The sequence below is a fragment of the Ammospiza caudacuta genome, chromosome 6 (assembly GCF_027887145.1).
Source record: "Ammospiza caudacuta isolate bAmmCau1 chromosome 6, bAmmCau1.pri, whole genome shotgun sequence".
Taxonomy (NCBI): Eukaryota; Metazoa; Chordata; class Aves; order Passeriformes; family Passerellidae; genus Ammospiza; species Ammospiza caudacuta.
The window spans coordinates 34,733,976-34,754,421 of record NC_080598.1 but is presented as its reverse complement, the minus strand read 5'-3'; the positions used below and the strand labels follow the sequence as shown (position 1 = coordinate 34,754,421).

Here is a 20,446-nt window from a genome sequence, read left to right as displayed (position 1 = left end):
CTCCCAAAGAACTGGGGCAGTATATTTATTGTATTTTGGGACAGTCAGTGCTGTCTGAATGCATGGGTCCTCTTGAAAGGGGCAGTGTAAGTTAGGCTCAGGACTGGTGTTGTGAGACCCACTGCTCACAGGTGGCATCCCTTCTGTCTCACACATGTTTTGTTCCTGCACATCCACAGATCCTCCCCTGTGGCACTGAGCAGCTCTTGAAGTGGGTTAGCAGCTAGATGTGACAAAGGAAACTGCTTAATTTGCTCTCACTCATCAGCATTGTTCTCATCTTATTTCACTGGGGTTTGCAGTTGTTTTTTTTCTCTTTTTCAGACTAACAGTGGATGGAAATATGGTGTTTCACTGGATGAAAATATGAAGACTCATCCATTAATAAGGCCTTTCAAAACTTTAGCTGAAAAGGTAATAGAGGAAATTTCAGCTGCATCAATATGAAGTAGATTGATTTGTGTGCTTTAAAGATCCATTTCAAATATATTCTGTTAAATGTCAGGCTGAGGAACCAACAAGAATTCTTACAGTTAATAGGTACAACTTTACGCTGAAGTGATTTTTCAGTTAATCTTACACTGACTCTTGTATAATTTACTTCTATTAGGCATAATGTTAATTGTTTCTTCATAGGCCTGGGCAAATTTGAATTCAGAAGTATCAGTAGCACAGTTTTTTCAGGCTCCCATGGATGAGGAATGACTGGCAGAAACTCCTGGACCTTAATGAAAGTGTAATTTAACATATATTAAGGCAAATTTTTCTTCTAGAAAGCTGGTAGAAAAATGTAAAAAATGTGTAGGAGATGATTCAGTTGAAAATGCAGAAAAACATTTAAAGTATTTTGAATTTCTTGACTAGGCACAAATGTCTTCTAGCTGTCAGAACAGTGAAGCAAATTTGAATTCTTTTACTTATTTTTGTAATGATTCACTGGGAGACACAAGTCAATTACATATGTCCCTCTTCACCACATATTTCCTGTTCAGAAAATAGACATTACAAGAATCAAGAAGGATTAAAGAGGTTGAGTTTCCTAGATGTTGAGTTTCCTAAGGTTTGTAAATTGCTTTGGAATCTTTGGAGAGGAGCCAAAGCATTGTTGGTTGCTATTTAAGCAGTTCAAGAAGAATTTTCTAAATTGTCTGAAATTAGAACTTTTCAACATAAAAATCAGGCCTATTCCTAAAAGCTGTCATTTTGAGCAACTGGTTTATGATACAACCTGAAATACTGTTATTTAATTGATTTGAAAAGTCTTAATATAGCATACTCAGAATTTTGCCACATATTTTCAGGCTTTTTCTAACACTTACTTTTCAAAGGAGTGTTGGAATATGGGCTGTTGTCTATTTTTTGATTGGTAACTGTGTTTATATGAATATGTGTGTAGTTCAGTAACCTTCTGTATCTGTGAGTGGATATAAATACAGGAAGACTAAAAAAAGGTCTTGAGTGCTTGATGCATTTGAAAATACATACTTGTTTAACTAATTTTTAGCACTCACAAGTACCATCATTTCTTTTATTATTTTTTGCTGGTGGAATTAATGAATAAGTTTCCAGGTCCAATCTACATTATTGCTCCAGGGCTCATTGCAGTGCTGTAAGTTTCTAACACTTATCCCAGCAATAAATGCCACTAAGAATATTTTTTTTCATTGAAGGTATTTCAAACTTTTCTCTTGTGTAAAAAGAACTATATTTTGTGTTCTCATACAATATACAAATTTTCTATAATTTTGTGGTATGTGACACTTAGTAGAGAAGGACAGAATATTTTTATTGTGCTTTGCCTACTTACTAAATACAGAAAAATTTTACATTATTTCTCCAAAGGAAAAGGAAATTTATCGTTGGCCTGCCAGAGAATCATTGAAAACCATGTTGGCCTTGGGATGGAGCCTAGAAAGGACCAAGGAGGGAGGAGAAGCAATGATACATCAGCGTGAAAATGAAAAGCTTCGCAGCATATCTCAGTCTAGTCAGGTAAGGTAGAACATCTTGATTTTAGAAAACAAAAGACTTGTTAATTAATTTACCAATAAATTATAAACAATTATGTCAATTTTATATTTTTTTAGTGAGAAGAAACTTTTAATTGTAGAGTTCTAAGATTGGAAGTCATGTCACTGTAATAAAAACTTTGCCATACTAAAGGGGGGATTCCAAAAAGCTTTTAAGACAATGAGGCTATAAGAGACCATAGATATTAATTATATTAGAAGAACTTAAAAGCTTTTTAATATAGTCATTCAAAGAAAACAGACGAAGCATTTAAAGTCTTTAATTTTATAAAAAAATAAATATAGCAATTTTTTTTTGTTTGTTCAAACAGAAGAGCCTAACACGGGCTTTTGTTAAGGTTATAATTATGACTGACAAATTAGACTGCACATTTGATACAGTTTTGGTTTTTTTTTAATCTACAGGCAAAATTTTCAGGCGATGATAGATTATTTTTTTCATTTGTAGATTTTTTTAATCACATGTTGAGACTGCTGGTCAATATGTGTTGGAGGAGGAAAGCTGCTTAAAATTATGACGAATGTTGGGGAATTATTATTGTACCCCTCAAGGTGAATTACACGCATTTGTACATAAATATTGTGGGAGTTAAGAAGCAGTACATTGGACACAAATCCTGGATGGAGTGTGCAAAGCTGTGTCACTGTGTCACAAGCTAATTTCTTACGTACACTTGCACCAGCACTGATCCTGTGAGCATCAGCACCTGGCACCTTAAGCCTGTGTTGGATTCCTTCTCCAGGCCACTATTTGCTCGCCAAAAGGGCCCCTGAGCACTCTTTACAACATAATACTTCAGTATTTCTTATCCCTTCAGCAAACCTCACTCCCTTATAAGAAATTCTGCTGTCTCTGGAATCTCTGCTTCCAGCCAGTTGAACTTGCTCTACAGTTGCGCCTTCTTGGCCAAGAAGATGCCTGACAAGGACATGACAGAGTAGAGGCTTTCAGCACATAATTAACTTGAGCAGACATTTGAAATCACTGATTTATATGTAACCATTCACATTTGGATGCACCTCTGACAGGTTTTTGAACTGGAGCTTTCTCACTTAAACCAGTTGAAGATTGTGTTCATATATTACTCACCTGATTTTTCTTAGTCTTTAATTTCCTCAAGAAAATAATTTATCTTTTTGTTGTATTGTCTCATCCTTAGCACAGGGCTCACTCAGGCTGTTCCCACATGGTTCTGTCATGTTTTGAAGGCACATCTTGTATGTCTCATGACTGGTTTCCTCTTAGGCTAAAAGCTTAGTTCTTTGCAGCTTGCCATCTATTGTGAATAGAGAGATCTAAGTATCTGCAGCAACTTGCATGCTTCCACACTAGCAAGCCCACTCCCTTGATCATCCAGTGTCTTCAGTACGCTGCAAAATAGGTGAACGGTTTCCACAAGAAAGTATAAAATTGGGAATCGTATTTGTCTAATCAAGTCAATAATAGAGATGCTCTAATTGAATATTTGGTTCTTTTATCTGAAATTATTTTATCTGAGATTAATTTTCTTTTCCCCTACAGGGAAATGGGTATAGCCCAACACCACTTGATCTCTCTAATGTGCCACTTTCTAGGGAGCTTCAGGTTTGTATTTGTGTTTTGCATATATTATGCTGAAAGGAATGAATGTATTTAGTCTCATTATTATTAATGAGTTGAATTTTTATAGGTTTTATGAGTGTATTTGTGACTGTCATTATGATAAGCTGTTGTAGAAAGGGTGCATGCTATTTACAGTGAAACATGAAATTTCCACTATTCATGCCATTGGTACTTCCTGAGTTCCCAGAAAAAATTAGGCATGAAGCTAGGGAAGGGGCTGTCAATAGCATGTTATAATATGTGTATCATGTGCTTGTGCTGACTTCAAAGAACAGAAGAATATAGAAATTCCACTTAACTATGCTGTTTCTGTATCGCAAGAGCATAGACTTAAGACTATGTAGAGTTGTAGAATTTAATAGATATAGAATAAAGAAAATATAGAATATAGAAAATAGAATAGAGTTACAGAATTTTTAATCATCACCAAATATTACATACTGTTTTTTCTGATGCTAATGTAGGGAATGGTTGAGGTAATGGCAGAAAACTACCATAATATATGGGCCAAAAAGAAGAAAATGGAGTTGGAAAGCAAAGGTAAGCCACAATCCTGCGAATCACACCAAAAAAGACAAGGAGAATGAGGGAAAAGAAACAATCTGAAAGATAACAGTGTAAGACAATAAAAATGAATAGTTCCTTTTGTACATGAAGCAGAATAAATCTTAGAGTAGAAAAACTTACAGTTCTTTCAACTTACTAAAGGTGGAGGTAGTCATCCTTTACTGGTACCTTATGACACACTGACAGCCAAGGAGAAATCACGGGACCGTGAAAAGGCACAAGAGCTGTTTAAATTCCTTCAAGTCAATGGTATAATCATATCTCGGTAAGTTGCACCTTTTTTTCAGATGCTTGCTTGCATTCAGTGCCCAAACCAGCATGTTAATCTTACCTCCCTGCAGACTGGCAGTTATTAACATAATTACTGTTCAGCATGTCTTCTATCAATTAGAGTTATTCTCATGTTCAGACTCTTCTAAAATAGCATGTTCAGGCAACATTTTTAATAAGTATGTGATCATAGTAAATAAAAAGTGCAACAGTAGGGTAATTAAACAAGAGGATAATTTAAAATGTCTAAGTTAGCAGCCAGCAGTGTCAGTAAGGATCGTGGGAAAATTAATCTGAGGTCTGATACTGAAACATATCTATGTAAAACTGCCTTTTAATCAAGTATTTTTAAAAAATATTGCTTTGAGATCTCTAAAGTAATAAGACAAAGTGGCTGTACTTTGTGGGCGCTAACTTCTACTCTATCAAAAGCACAGACGTCCTTAGTTTTACTGCAACTTGAATTGCTGTGTCTCAAAGTAAGCTGGTCTGTGAGGACTTCTTACTGTAACATGTTGCTTTATATGATGGAATTGTGAATTACTATACTATAACTCTCCTCTTTCATTTGATGTGAAACACCTGAACACATAGGAAACCTCAATTTTCTGGCATTAAGCATTTTTGTGAACCAAATTGTATCCATGAACAAATTTTTCTGTACATGCATAGAGTCAGATCTTTGCTATTTTCATTTTTATCTACCTTTCAAGTCTTTTACTCTATTGAAAGTATACTCAGAAATTTATAAAAACCCATTTTTTGGATCTTCAAAATGTAACTTTGTTCACTTCAAGAATTAATAATATTTCTTATAGATGAGAAAACAGTTCTAAATACATTTCTGTAGTTCTACAGAGAAAAATTCCTTCCTGCCAAATATGTAGGCTCTCAGCCTGTACCCAAAATGTAGGTATGCCACTAAATATTTTTATAACCTTGTCATGGTTTGACCCTGGCACAATGTCAGTGCCCCCATGAGAACACCCTCTCCCTGGTGTCTGCTGTGAGATGTGACCAGGAATAAGTAAAGCAGGCTCCTGCTTAGGAATTAAAGAAAACTTTATTAACTACACTACAAAGGAAAGGGAAAAAAAAAGACACACACAAGGAAAATTAAAACTTCACAAAAGCATTTTCCTCCTCCCCCCACCAAATTTCCAATACAATACATCTCCCAAATCACCAACTCTCGGTCTGGCACCACCCTTTAGAATACTCAATCCTCAGTTCATCAAGAGGAGAAGGAGTCCTTTGTGCCATGGCCTTCTTGTCACACGTAGCACCACCTGGAGATCATCTGCCATCGTGACATCTTCCTTCCATGCCCAGTGCTCTCACCACTGCGCGTGGACCAGGGCTGCTTCTAGGGTTCCTTTTAAGGATGCCTTGTCTCCTTCCAAAAAGGCACAGTCTTAACTTTGGGACATCTGTCCCCCCCATGTTTTTTGCACCCCTTGGGGCTGAGGGGTACCCACACTGAACCCTCTTGGTTCTGAGGCATTGCCACCCCTGGAAGGAGTCTCTGTATCAAAAGGAAACAGTCCATGGCTATACAAAAAGGAGTCCAGCAAAAAATGCCAGTCCATCTTCTCCGTTCTTCCAACATCTCTCTCTCTGCCCAGACCTTCATCACTCTTCTAGGAAGGGTTAATATTCTGTAAAGTTTTCATTGTCCACAAAGGGGTTAAAAGCTCCCACAAGTGGATGGACACATCGCTGCCTCCTCTGCCTCCTTCCCACCCCCCCCCCCCCCACCGTTTCCTCCTTCTCAGCCATGCTGCCTGCTGCTGCACATGTTTATCAAGTTTCAAGGTAACTCCCAGGCACGGCTCTGACTCTCTCTCTCTCTGTCTCTCAGAAGGAGTGGGGAGAATACTTCTCAGTAGTTCTTCCATGCTTCCACCCTTGGGCCCCTCAGGGTCAGGCCCACCTCTCCCAGGCCGCGTGGCTTTCCCCTCCCCCTGCTAGGGGACAGATCGAACTCTCTCCCGCAGGAAATCCAAGGAGCCATCCAGGGGGGAGCCCTGCTTTTGGCCTGTGTTCTCAGAGGCGTGTCCAAATGTCCACATCAGATGCTAATATTAAAATCTGAGCACCCATTGGTTTGACTACAGCATCCCAGAAATCCCATTTCCGGTCAAACCACCACAAACCACCATAGTTGCTTCAGAGCCATTGAATAAGAAAAGCTGGTCTACGTAATGCAAATGAATGGTCTTCTGAAACACCAATGGAAAGGCTCAAATTTTGCAGCTGCATGTGTTTGGGTCAGGAAATAAAGTTTTTCAGTGTTACATCATGGGAAAATCAACTTGAAAAAGCATGTTCAAACTCTTCGTTGATATGGGCAAAGAGTTTGCAGTGATTGTCTGCATCAGGTTGAATCAAGATTATCATCTTTTCAGTATTTTCTTCAGATGAATATATGCATATATATTAAAAAAACCTTTTGAAGTACTCATTGCAATTATCACATTTCAAGATGTCATTCTCGAAAATGTTGGACTAATCATTAAAACATAGGAATTGTTTATAATTGGAAATGTATAGGCGGAACAGTATGTGTAATTTACGTGTACCATCTGCCTCTGTTTTTGGGTTTTTCTCTTTGCTGAGAACATTTTTGAAACACTTAGTGTGTTTATGACATACAGATAAATCTTTCAGGCCTTACTCAAGTATGTATTAGAAACAATGTAGTATTTTGTTCCACATCTTTAAATCTCTGCAAGCTCTTTGGATATTGTTTTTTATACTTCACAGGCCTATCAACATCTTTCAATATTTAGGAAAGTATGTGTAATCTCTTAAGAGCCAGGACTTCTTATGAATTAAAAAACAAAATATTTGCAGTGACCTCACTGAAAATACAGATAAGTACTTAGTCTCCTTAGTGAAAGTGAAGCAGCAGAAGATGCCTCTCAAGCATACATGGCTGTTAATTCATACTAAATAATTTAATTTCACAGGTGATAAATTAATAGAGAGTCATCAAAGCATACAAACTAGAACTCTTAAAATAATTCTTTCTCACAAATTAAACTAAGATAAGAGGTTAGAGTCCTACTAAGTTTTTGTTTAAAATGGGATTGAAATGTCTTCCTTGGTTCTCTGGCTTTGTTCCTCTAGACTATAACCATTTCTTTCCTCTTAGCTGTGTTCTGACATGGTCAAGAGCATATATTTTATTATTAGATTTTTTTTTTTGTTAAAATTTCTGCTGCATCAACCTTCTCTCAGACTTACTTTTTTTGCTTGGATTTCTCTCACAGCTGTTTTTAAACTGCTAATCTAATATTCCATTTTACCTCCCTAATTTACTCCCATAGCAGTGGTAAGGACTCAGTACAAATGATCATTTTCTCATACCACAGAAGTGAGTCCAGCAACTTTTCTTTTTTCTTGTTCCTTTCTTTCTTCTGCCTCAGTGCCTCAAACTACCTGTTCCTTCCTTCTTCCCTACTTCTGACACACTGGTCAGCTCCTCTGTAGTCTGCCTGTCCTTTGGCCAGGTTATTTTCTCTTAACTGATAAAGGCTGAGTCTTGCTATCTGCTACTGCTTGAAGAGGCTGTATGGAAGCAAATGAAGTAGCCATTTATGATTAACCAGAGGTTTTCCTTAATGTCACTCAGTTACTTCCTCACTTGATAAAGCATTTAGATGTCCCGGGTGTCACCCACTATTTACCAATAGCAATCTCAATCAGAGTTTAGTTCTTTTGATATTGGAATAAAGAGACTATGAAGAAGCTGTAGACTAAACAAAAGTAAAAGAGAACTTCAAGGAAATGAAGATGAAAGAATTAATGACTTGTGAAAGCAAGTATGTTTGAAAAAAGAATGAATTTTAAAATGTTTAAAATTAAGTGCCTTCAAAAGGGTAATGAAAAAAATCCCTGTTCTTGTCCTGGATGCCAAGACAGAAAGCATTGTTTGCAGATTTGTGAAATGAACCCTTAGCAATGAATTGGAGATTCTGGCTACCCTTCAGAAGTGCTTTGATAGTCTGGAGAAATCGGCTGACAGGAATCTTATGAGATTGAGCAAAGGTAAATCCCAAGTCCTATACCTGGGATGGAGTAATCCCAGGAATAGGGGAGCCAAGCCTTACAGCAGATGTATGGAAAAGCTCTTTGAATTGTGCAAGCTGAACATGAATCAGAAATGTGTCCCTGTGATGATGAAAGCTGACTGTGTACCAGGCTTTATCAGTGAGTGTGTTCTGCAGGTTAATGGATTATGAGATTCTTTCAGGATATGTTGTCCCAGTTTTGGTTCTCCAGCACCAAGGAAGACATTGTGAACAAAGTCACTCAAGTGGGTGGCCACTGAGATGCTCTGTGGATGGATGCCAGGAAAGGCTCTGAGGAGTGGTTGGATTTTTTCAATCTTAAAACAGAAGGCTACAATAGAATTTATATCCGTCTTCAACTACTTCATGCAAGGTTATAGAGAAAATGAGGTCAAACACTAACTCCTCAAAAGTAATAAGTTGTTACAAGAAAAATTCTAGTTAGATATAAGAAAATATTTCACCATTATTTTTTCATGGTGAGGGTGGCCAAATATTATGCCATCTCCATGGTCATTATGAGATTTTGATCCTTGAACCTACTCCTTCCAACCTTAATTTGCGTGTGATCCTAAAGAATTTTAGAATTTTGGTCATGTAAGTTTCATTTGTACTTAAAAAATCAAACCCAGTACTTTAAATCTAGGCCCAGACAACCACGTGTATTTTTATTCCTCTTTAATATCTTGTATGATCAGCCGTGATTTATGTATATGAATTTATCCTAAAGAATAAACAATACATGACTCTTTAGAAATTATTGTATTCTGTTGAAATTTTTCAAATACTTTAATAATATAATAGTTTGTTACTTACATTTCAGTTTTCATTTAGTAGCTGAAGTAATTTTGGCTTTGTTCCTTCATAAAATTAAAAGACAAAATGAAGTTTAACAGTGATCAATGAAATAAAGGGTAGTACTTAGGCTGACTTTGTAAAGATGCAACTGCTGACTTCCCAAGCACTTGGAATGTAAATGTGCCAGCAGTAAAAATTGAGTGACCAATGCATTACTTTGGTAGGTTCAGATGCATAATGGCTTTGTTTGTGCAATAAGGTAGCACTCTAAAGTCCTTATCCTAGGATGCATGTATTTTGGATACTTTAATCATAAGCTATCATACCTCTTATGAAAGTCAGTTCATTTTTCTCTATTTCCTCCTAGATAGTTGATAATTAAGTGTTACCATTGTCATTTTCTCCATCTCATGAAAATTTACCCCAATAAAAAAATAAGGCATGAAATGCTTTGTAGTACCGTACCATTTGTACTACTGTCATCATCAATGCTACTTCTCTTAATCCTTTTAAAAACAGGGGCCTGAACGACCTGGAGTTGGATGCTTCATCCATGGAAAAGAGGTTTGCCTTTAAATTTCTGAAGAAAATTTTAAAATATGTTGATTCTGCTCAAGAGTTTATTGCACATTTAGGTAAGTTGCAGATTTTGTTTTTAAAATAGTTAGAATTGTTGAAATTTAAATGTTTGATTGATAGGTTTGCATTTTTATTGATCACTATTTTTATTGCATTTAAGAAACTTAAATAATGTCTTTTAATTTTCAGATTAAATTATTGAACATTTGTAACTAGCTAAACAGTTCCTGCTCTTTCATTTTTGAATAAAACTAATTTTTCAAGTCTATCTGAAAGATCAATTGTGTTATTTATTATTAGACAGCTTCTTATTTGTGTTTGCCTTGATTGTATCCTTGCAGAAGCCATTGTAACCAGTGGAAAAACTGAAAAATCTCCACATGACCAAGAAATAAAATTCTTTGCTAAAGTGAGTGATTACTTCATGTTCATATATGTTCCACTATACAGAATATGTAAATGTATAATGTTAGACTGCTTTTCACATAATGGAAATATATATTTTCCATTTTTTATGATAAATAATCAAATTTACCAGATATTTTGAAATTTCTTCAAAAATATCTCAGGATATTTGCTCGATTCAAATATTTCAAAATACTCCAATATATCTCTTTCTGTATGAGAAGGAACATAACATTTAAAAGGCAGATTATTCATTACATGATATTAAATACTCTCACTGAATATATAAATTAATCTGATCTTTTGCCACAAGATATCACTCTAATATATCATATTCATTATGATATCACTCTAATATATCATATATCATCTAATTAGCAGAAGGAAATGCTCCTATTGGATCCAAAACAGATATCTCCGTGGCAGTCTGTTTATTATTTATGTAATTTTGAATACAATTTTAAGACTTCACTTTTTAATTAACATGAGTTTGTGTTTAAAATAAAAAAATACAGTTGTTAAGGAACTAAAATTCTTTGTATGAACTTTGACCTATCAAAGCATTGCTGCCTCATTTACCATTGTACTCTGTAAAAAATACATTTTGTGTCCATATTTCTTAGGTTCTTTTACCATTAGTTGATCAATACTTTACAAATCACTGCCTCTACTTCCTGTCTTCTCCATCAAAAATCCTCAGTAGCAGTGGATATGCATCAAATAAGGAAAAGGAAATGGTAGCAAGGTAAGTAAAAAAAAAAAAAAATTATCCATAGTAGAGTTTTATTCAGATAACCAAAGGTCTCTTAGATTGTAGAGAAAAACAGAAAGTTCAAAAGCTTTTTTTCCTTTCTGGAAAGTGAATATTTTATTCTACATGAGAATGGCAGTGAGTGAATAAAATTCCTCATCTTTGTATTCTTCATTTTATATATATATATACATACATACACACAATTAAAGAGTTCAGTATAGATAATAAATATTTATTTTACAATATGTAATTGTAGATGATAACATCAAAATACTAAAAAACTTTTCTGTGAGCAGTTGAACTACTTAGTTTCTTATGGGGTTTTGTTTCATTGTGGGTGGCAGTTTCTGGTTAAAATTCTTTCTTTTTTAAATGTTGGTTCATTTAAATGGTCTCACACTTATGTAAATTTTCAGCTATTAAAAAAGTGTTAAAAATACCATGAGACAGCTTTTTAGGGGGAAATACAGATTCTACACAAAATTACTTCTGCCCCTGCACAAGTGTTACTGGAATCTCATAATTTTTGCATCTCTTCACTGTTTGGATGCAACCAGCCATTTGACACAAAGTTATTCTAGCAAATTCTGTTAAAAATAAATGCCTTTTAATTTACAATGCTCTGCCTATATGAAAATAGGAATTTCTCCTTCCTATGATTAAAATTTGAAAATAATATTAAATAATATTTAATTGTGTTTTAATGATGACTTTAATAATCTGCCAGGTTTTTCCTTCCCCTTGAGGTATGCTACTGTTACTTTCTTTTGGAAATTTTGTATCATAGTATTTCAAACTGTTTTACTGTCATGCTTTCTTAGTTTAGCTGCCAGTTTCTCAGATTTCTTTAATTTTCCTTCACTTTGTTGACCAGAGTTAACTGCTTTTTCCAGTAGAAAGTAGATATAAAATTTGAAAGTAAAGGTTATGTGTTATTACATAAGCAGGCCTAGGGCTCAGCTTCCTAGATTCCACTCTTCAGTTTATCTCTCAACACATTTTTGCATTTCTCTAAATTATTGTTACCCTCTGTTTCTTCTTTGTGTGTGGCAGTCCTTATAGAGCAGTTGTGTGTAAGAGTGGTAAGTCCCCAAGATTCTGCTTTACTCCGCTCAGACATTTACAAACCTGCGAGATAGTCCTCCAGGAGCTGGGAAGGACAACTCAGGCTCAGGGGGATGGAAGTGTCACTTCATTTCATTTCAATTTCATGCTTCCTCTCTGAGTACTCCTGTTACTTCTCTAAAGTCATTCAGGTCTTCATGAAGATAGGAGGACGTGTTCTAGGGCTATTAAAGTGGCTTTAAAAAGGCACACGATGAAGTTAGATGTCTAGCACAAGTACCTGCTAGTATAACTGCAGAAATATCTTATAAGTCTTTGTGCATCTTTCACTGAGAGAAGTGACTATCTGCCATTTTCATCTTATAGGAAGTATAGTATCTCCTTACCATTGTGAAGATAACAATAAAAATCTGTGGTTAGTATGAGACCATACCAAGTCCTAAGGTATATGCTTCATTTTCTTATGCCCTAATTCCATTTGTAAAGTATGGCCCAAATGATATGTAAGTCTGTCAGCTGTCCTTGTTGAAGTAACCCCTTTAATCTTTAGGGTGTTGGTGCTATATTCTCTTAGTTATCCCACTATTTTGACAGGTAGGTTAGATATGCAAGTATCTGATATACTTGCCAGAAGCTCTTCTAGTGTGTATATATTTAGGATTCATATTATCATCATCAGAGGGTAAATACAGATTTATTTATTCAGTTACAAAGGACATCCTTGCAAATTATTTTAAATAGTATGAGGATTTTAAAAATTTATTTCCTGCAGAATGCCAAGTAAAACACTAAAATGTTTCTCATTTTTTCTTGTCCTTACAAAAAAAATTCTTATTCAGAAATAATAGCCATAAAGAATGACTCAGCCATATAGTACACAATTGTTGAAAATCACTGTCAAAAAAGTTTGAGATTTCAAGACACCTCTGAAGTGGTGAAGTACAGAAAAGGAAAGATCTCAGGAGCTTCAAAACGTTACTCTGCTTAATGCAGTTGACTAATCATCACGTATCACTCAAAGCACGCTTTCCAGGAGCTATGCTGTGTTTTCCTTTTCATATTCCTACTGTTCTTTACCTCCCATTCTAAATAAGTTTTTCATCTTTGTCTTGTTTTGCTCTCTCTTTTCTTCTCTACTTTAGCCTGTTCTGCAAACTAGCTGCTCTTGTTAGACATAGGATCTCACTTTTTGGTAAGTAGTTAAGAAGGATCTTGATAAAAATTTAAAGAATACATAACCATTGTTTCTCTTACCTGAAGATTTTCACTACTATAGCCAAAATTCTATTAAATGCTCCATAAGCTTCTAGTGAAATCAGTAAGGTCATTGAACATGGCTCTGAAGCTAACAATAAAATACCTAAGGTGTCAAAACAGGAAGAAACAGCACATTGTCATATTTCCAGACTCCATGAAAAAAATATCAGTGGTTTGCATTTACTTTTTGCTTTTCAAAACTAATCTTACACTAATTACTTTGGTTTCTGTCATCCTAGTGTTGAATCCAATAGACTAATTTCTCAATGGATAAAAGGGGATGTAAGGAAAAATAACTCCAACAAAGATATTGGTAAAAAACTTTAAAAAGAAATATAAGTGCTACAAGATACAGAGTTCAGAATGTTGTGAGGTTAGGTGGTAAAAACGTGCCCCAAGTAGACATTAGTTATTCTGTTTAGTTCCTATATGGAAATTGACTTTAAAAAATGAATAGTTATTTCTAGCATCAGACTTAACTCCCTCCTCAGTGACCTAAGGTAGGAGACTCAAGTAATGTCTTGTTTAAACTGTGCATCTCCAGTAAGGCCATTTTGGATCATTATATGATGCTCTGTTTCCTGTGCTATTGTGCTCTCATAGTATCTCTTTCTAACCAGGAAGTGATTCTGCTACAATGGTGAATTGCCTGCACATCTTAGCTCAGTCTCTTGACACACGGTAAGTTTGCAACTTTTGTACCAGCTGCAAACTACTAAGGTTTCACAGAGCTTTTCAGAGGCAATTGGATTGCTTCTGTATTTTTTTAATCTTTATTTGTAATCAAAGATCTTAAGAGCATCAACAATTCAGATATTGCCCTCCACAGTAGGAAATTTTGTCTAAAGTGTTTCACATACATTTTTCTGCTCAATGTCTGTCCAACAGTGAAAACACGTGTCAAACTTTCCAAGTTCATTTGAAGACTTTATGGGGAGAAATTAATGACATGACCATTGAAACTGAATGTAGTCATACCTGCAGATATTAAGAAAGTTTAGTGCATAGTGTAAAATTTGTCATTAGAAGTATGCAGAGCATATTAATATATGGGCATAGTTATATTTACTAACTTTTACTCCTTATCATTGAAGTGATTGTGTAGATTAAAACAGAGCAAGAAAATTTTTTTAATTTGAGCTGTTTTCTGGTCTGGTTAAGTTACAGAGAAGCTTGATAATGAACTTATTGTGAACAACACTGGCATCTTCAGTAGGTGTCAGAGGAGCATGCACGAATTCAATGAATGGGACTGTGATTCTGGCATTGCAGTTGCATTTTCTAGATTTAGGGGCTTTGAAGTGTCCTGATTTACACACCTAGCTACTGTGGCTCCCATAAAACTATATATATTAAGAGTTTGGGGGTTTTTAGCATATTTTATAGAGAAGCTTTCTCATGACTTTTGATATTTACTGAGAAGGAATTATCTTGTTCAAAAGCAGACCACAAAAACCTGGAAAGGCAAGACTGTGGAATCAGTAAATCAATAACTTTGTTGTTGTTATTTTGTATTAAATACTCAAAGGAAATAGTTGCTTATACTTCTATTTAGATGTAAGTGCTCTCTTCTGTTCCTAATGTGAAGTTCCCTGAAACATGTGGGTATCTTCAACCACTGACAGAATGTAAATAACCTGTACATGTATTTCTATACAACTACTAAATATCAAGACAAAGTTGGTATTTTTTCCCTTATTTTTTTTTCAGAACTGTTATGAAATCAGGATCTGAGCTTGTTAAGGCAGGATTGCGTGCCTTTTTTGAAAATGCAGCTGAAGACTTGGAAAAGACTTCTGAAAATCTTAAACTGGGAAAATTTACTCATTCACGAACACAAATCAAGGGTGTTTCCCAGAATATCAATTATACTACAGTAGCATTGTTACCAATCTTAACATCAATTTTTGAACATATTTCACAATATCACTTTGGAATAGATTTACTTTGTAAGTATTTTATTTTAATGTTGAATTTTATTGTGTTATAACGCTACAAATGCTTTTTAGTAATGACTGCATGGATTCAGAGAATGAAATTCTGTTTTCAGTAACATGTACATTTCCAGAATTAATTCTGAAATTAACAACATAGTGCCTTATTTCTAGCACATGTCCAAAACAATACTCAATAAGGTTAATTATGTACAATATTTCTTCTAGCATTTAGGGGGAAATGAAAATATGCCTTTTAGTGCTCTCTTAACAAATGTGTGTATGAGACTAGTTTTCCATACAAAAGTACTGTTTCATTATATTAAACAAGACAACTCACTATAAGTTCCCTGTGGATTTTCTCTTACATGGGATAACCACTGCAGGTCTTTGAATTTAAATTTTCCCTGTTTTAGCGTCAGTTAGTTTAAAAATACTGAAATTACTCTTTGAGACTCAGCAATATGCTAAATGGTTTTATTAATTTCTAATATCTGGAATTATGTTCCAAAATTATGTATGTATTTAGGTCATAATTAAAAGATGGATAACCATGAAAATAATTTCTTTAAAAATATGGAGCACCTTTAGATCATTTACTTAAAGGTTAGACACACACACAGAGAATGATGTAATTTAGCTTAAAATTGGACTCTGCAAGTGTGATAACCTGGAATATCTTATGAACAAGTGTCTGCTGTCCTCTTGGAATATCTAATGATCTGGTAGGCTTTGGAATGAATGTAGATGATAGACCAGGAATTAGAGACGTTGAAGGTAAGTACCATGTGGAGTATGTACACTCAGAATGTTCAGTGACATATGTGCTAAAAGTTTTGGATACTGTTTAAGATATTGCATAAAACAGATGTTTGATATTTGAAAAGTAATCCTTAGCTGAATAAATACTGATAATGCATTTTCATTTTCCTCTAGTGGGTGATGTACAAGTTTCATGCTACAGAATTCTTTGTAGCCTCTATTCCCTTGGGACTGGAAAGAACATCTATGTTGAAAGGTATTAAGTGTAAAACTCAGCATGCAAAATTTTCTTTTCATTAGGAGTCTGTTGCTTAGGTAATAAAGCATTTTGGATGAAAGGTGAATTTGAAAGAGTGAGAGATATTTAAAATACACTTTCCCTTGAAAATAGTTGCTAAACTTCAGCATTCAATTCCACAGGGAAAAAAACTTCAATAGAAGTAAATAACTTATTCTACATATGGCAGTGAATCTTCACAGTCTATTTTTCCCATAGGAAAAGCTAAATTTTTCTTTGAGTTGCCATTAGGTTCTCTAAGTTTCTCTGCCACATATTGCTGTGATAAGTAGGCTGAGTACTAAGTAGGAAGCATCTGTTTCACACCTAAGTCTATAAAGGGTTCTCAAAAGAGTTGTCCTGAGCATAAAATCCTGACTTATGTAGAGTATTCTGACAACCATTAGCTCTACAAACGAAACCTCTAGTTACTTGTATTTAAAAATGACCAAGGTCTGCAATTCCTTGAGGCATCTAGTTGCTCTGCTATGTTTCAAGTCTCTTCTTCCTATAGGAGGAGATCAAATCTGTGTTAGCTCAGAAAATAGAACCCTTATTGCTTTTCTGTGTATCACAAGACAGGAACCACAATAAGGATAACCCATCATAATACTTGTGAAAGTTTAGGCAATTTTTGCTGCCTTTCTTCTGAAAAGGTAAGATCCATAGGGAGAGAGAGAGTCTAAACTGGAAGAAATTCAAGTCTGTAGTCTGGTTAGGAGGCTTTGAGGAATGCTCATCTCCAATTCCTTCCTTCCAGAGTTTATTCAGAATTCTTTCATACAAAATGCAAGAGGTGTCTGGTGGACAGATCTTTCCTCCCACTCTGCATGCATGGACATGTGTGCACAAGCTGTGTGTTCTCATTCAGGCATTTATGCATCCATCTCTAATCACAAAGCTATATTCTTTTTCTTCTCTTTCTGGGCTTCAGAATTCTAAGTGCTCCTTTACATAATAGATCAGATAGGAAAAATAGGAAGTGCCTTACCCCTTATCTAGCTAGCAGTCAGGGTCTCCTCACAGGAAATGAAACATGATTGTGTTTGAGCTGCCTTTCAATAAGAAAAGCTCAGAGCACAAGCCTCCACTTGATTGGCAAAATCTGTAAGCACTGGACAACTTCCTTAAACCTATTGAAGCTAGCATCATCACCTTTGCCTGCAGCAATTGTCTTCTTAGGATGGAAAAGTGATCAGATTGGATATATCCAAGGAAACTAATTATTCTCCTAAGTCTGTGTGAGAGGTTTCAGCTGTGGATTTCATTTAGTTTATTTTTCACTAGTCTCAGACTCCTAAATTACAGTTTTAGGCAGACATCAGAATCTAGGTGGGAAGTAGGATTTCAAACACAATGCTTAATGTTTCAGAAAACTTAGAAGTGAGTGATTGAGCTGACTTGAATAGTTATTCAAATTAAGCAATGTTCAGTTTCAGGATCAAATTGCACATTTTTCTCCTAGTGAATTTTGGCAGGGTCATTAAGAAATTTTACCTTTCATTGCAGAATGAGTCATAGTGGACTTTTCGTAGATAAATATCTCTTTTTATGGCTGAAATACCTCTGCTGGCTGCAGGACTCAGGACTAATTCTTAATTCAATTGCTGCTGCTGCTCTGTTAAGGCAAACTTCTTTTGTCAAAGGTCTTATCCTTTGTACAAAGACTGTTTAGCTTCTTTAGGATGTTGGAGTTGTTTGTGATTTTTTTATGAACATTTCTTCTCTAAAAGTCTCCATTTATGATTAATAAATGTTGAGAACTGGATGCAAAATACTGTAGCTCTTGATTACTTTGAGCCGTAATGCTCTACTCACTGGATACCTTTCTTCATGGTGTTTCTCTTGTCTCGGTGCATTAATAGACGACCCTTGAAAAGATACCTTTTCCTCACACATGCCAGGAGTTGCCTCCAGATGCTGAGAGTTTCTGCCCCTTTACCAATCCCTTTTGCAATGCCCACATCCCAGGTCAGGGATCCCAGATCCCAGATGCTCACCTTCACTACCACCCAATTTCATATAGTAGGTCACGATATTCCCAGCATTGGAGCAGTCAGGTCACGAGGGGCTCACCTGACTGCTGGATGAAATCTGTTCACACAGCTCACCCAGGGATAGGGGTCAGGGGATTATCTCTCACCCCGAGTCTTCCTCCTTGTGAGGGTCCTACTTCCTCTTCCTCCCTCACTAAGAAAATTGATTTTGTCTGTCTTGTATTTTTTCTTCTGTGTAGGGGATACAGCTAATGGCACAGGTTGTTCCTCTGGTTCAGCTGCAGTTTGAGTGGCCCCAATGCATTGCTTTCCTCCTTCTCCTCCCCCTGAGGGTGCTGTCTAGTACCAAGCAGTGCACAAAAATAGTAGCTAGAGTCCAGCATGTTGCATAACTTTGCGCCTCCCTGAAACTGCCACAGCAGTTTTCCTTCAAATATTCTGCTACTTCATCAAGCACTGTAGTTGCTCTGGAGTAAACTTAAAAACCATTGGAGCAGAATCATCCTTCAAAGGTTGGCCTCTTTTCTTCCACTTTCCATACCCCTTGTGACTATCCACCCTTGGGGCATATCTCCCCTGAAATACTCTCCTAAAAAATCTCTTTTGTAACTCCATGGTGCGGACCAAAGCGAGGGGACCCAGGAGACCAAGCAATAAGAGCATCCTTTTCTTAACAGCCAGGGGAAGTTCAAAATCCTCAAAAGCAGAGGTAACAGACCTGAAGGAGGTTCAAGGGGGGAAAAGCTGGGGAAAATTATCCACCCTCTTCTTCCCACAGGCTGGGTACAATTTTTAATGGACTCCCTGAGGTAGTGCCCAAGGTAAGGGCAGAAGAGCAGCTCTGAATACACATTCCAAATGATCTTCATTGTCCTTGTTATCATGTCATAAGCTGATATTACACAATGTAGCAACAAAGCAATCCTCATCCCTCTCTCTCCCTGCTGTGAAAAAATATCACTGTGAGGGGCACATATTGCACATAGGGGAATGTATACAGGGTTAGGTACCACAACCATGTGACCAGTGGCTCTGGACCTAATACAATAAATGCTTAGATCACTTTTGCTTCCTACCCACTCTGGTCAGATATGTTGTTATCTCACCCTTTACTGCCCTGTGTTGAGTGCCAAATAAGGGTGTTGGTTTCAAAATGGAACTCCCTAAGTATTTCCCACAGAAACACTCCAAACCATGTGCCACTTGCTCAGTCCCTCCTCCCCTGTCCCTGTGGTGGATGGAGGGAAGAATTGAAGGCATTAAAGTAAGTATCATGGGTTGAGATAAAAGCAATTTACTGGAAACATCAACAAAATAAGGCAATGAACAGTATGAGCAACAGTCCTAACAATGGTGTACAAGAAAGAGACAAACAATTCCCATGTAATTGCTCGCCATCACACAGGATCCCTGACAATGTCTGACCCCCAAGGAACCCTGTCCCTGGCAATGACATGAGGTGGCATAGAATAGCCTCTGGGTCTTATCCATGCCAAAAATTAACCTTGTCCTGATCAGAACCAGAACATTGGTGGAGGTGGGGTTTTTAAAACTGTTTTTCTTGCACCACTGTGATCTCCGGTAGTTCTTTTCATCTGGTAAATCAATTTTTTCTAAGTTGTCAGTTCCTAATGTTTAAAAAAGATTTTAAAAATCAGCTGTAAATACTAATACTTCTTTTTATCATGTATGCCAGACACTGAAAGCCTGGTGAAACACTTTTCCTCTCAGATGACTTTTAGTGTCTCTCACCTACAGGCAGCGGCCCGCGCTTGGTGAGTGTTTAGCATCTCTTGCGGCTGCTATTCCAGTAGCATTCCTTGAGCCTTCTCTCAACCACTACAATCCACTGTCTGTTTTCAACACAAAAAGTGCAAGAGAAAGAGCAAGTAAGTACTGTTCCTCACAAAAACAAAAAACAAACCCCAAAACCTGTTCACTCCACTCCAACTAAATAATAGAAGTTGTATAATGTAAAAGCCCTGAATGTATGCCTCAGCAGAGAGGTCCTCCTACTGATGTTTCATTGCTTGCCATTTTAACCTTGCTCTGCATTATATAGACTGTGCCAA

General features: G+C 36.2%; 1 protein-coding gene across 1 annotated transcript in view; it reads left to right on the top strand.

Moving 5' to 3' along the window:
• RYR3 (ryanodine receptor 3) overlaps positions 1 to 20,446 on the top strand; it is a 149,606-nt gene that overhangs the window by 77,642 nt on the left and 51,518 nt on the right. The window contains exons 54-66 of the mRNA XM_058807672.1: positions 325 to 414; positions 1,843 to 1,992; positions 3,553 to 3,615; positions 4,098 to 4,173; positions 4,342 to 4,465; positions 9,864 to 9,979; positions 10,265 to 10,332; positions 10,952 to 11,073; positions 13,290 to 13,339; positions 14,025 to 14,085; positions 15,115 to 15,353; positions 16,275 to 16,356; positions 20,133 to 20,263. Of these exons, the coding sequence (XP_058663655.1) occupies positions 325 to 414; positions 1,843 to 1,992; positions 3,553 to 3,615; positions 4,098 to 4,173; positions 4,342 to 4,465; positions 9,864 to 9,979; positions 10,265 to 10,332; positions 10,952 to 11,073; positions 13,290 to 13,339; positions 14,025 to 14,085; positions 15,115 to 15,353; positions 16,275 to 16,356; positions 20,133 to 20,263 (1,372 nt within the window). The remainder of the gene's footprint in view (positions 1 to 324; positions 415 to 1,842; positions 1,993 to 3,552; positions 3,616 to 4,097; positions 4,174 to 4,341; positions 4,466 to 9,863; positions 9,980 to 10,264; positions 10,333 to 10,951; positions 11,074 to 13,289; positions 13,340 to 14,024; positions 14,086 to 15,114; positions 15,354 to 16,274; positions 16,357 to 20,132; positions 20,264 to 20,446) is intronic.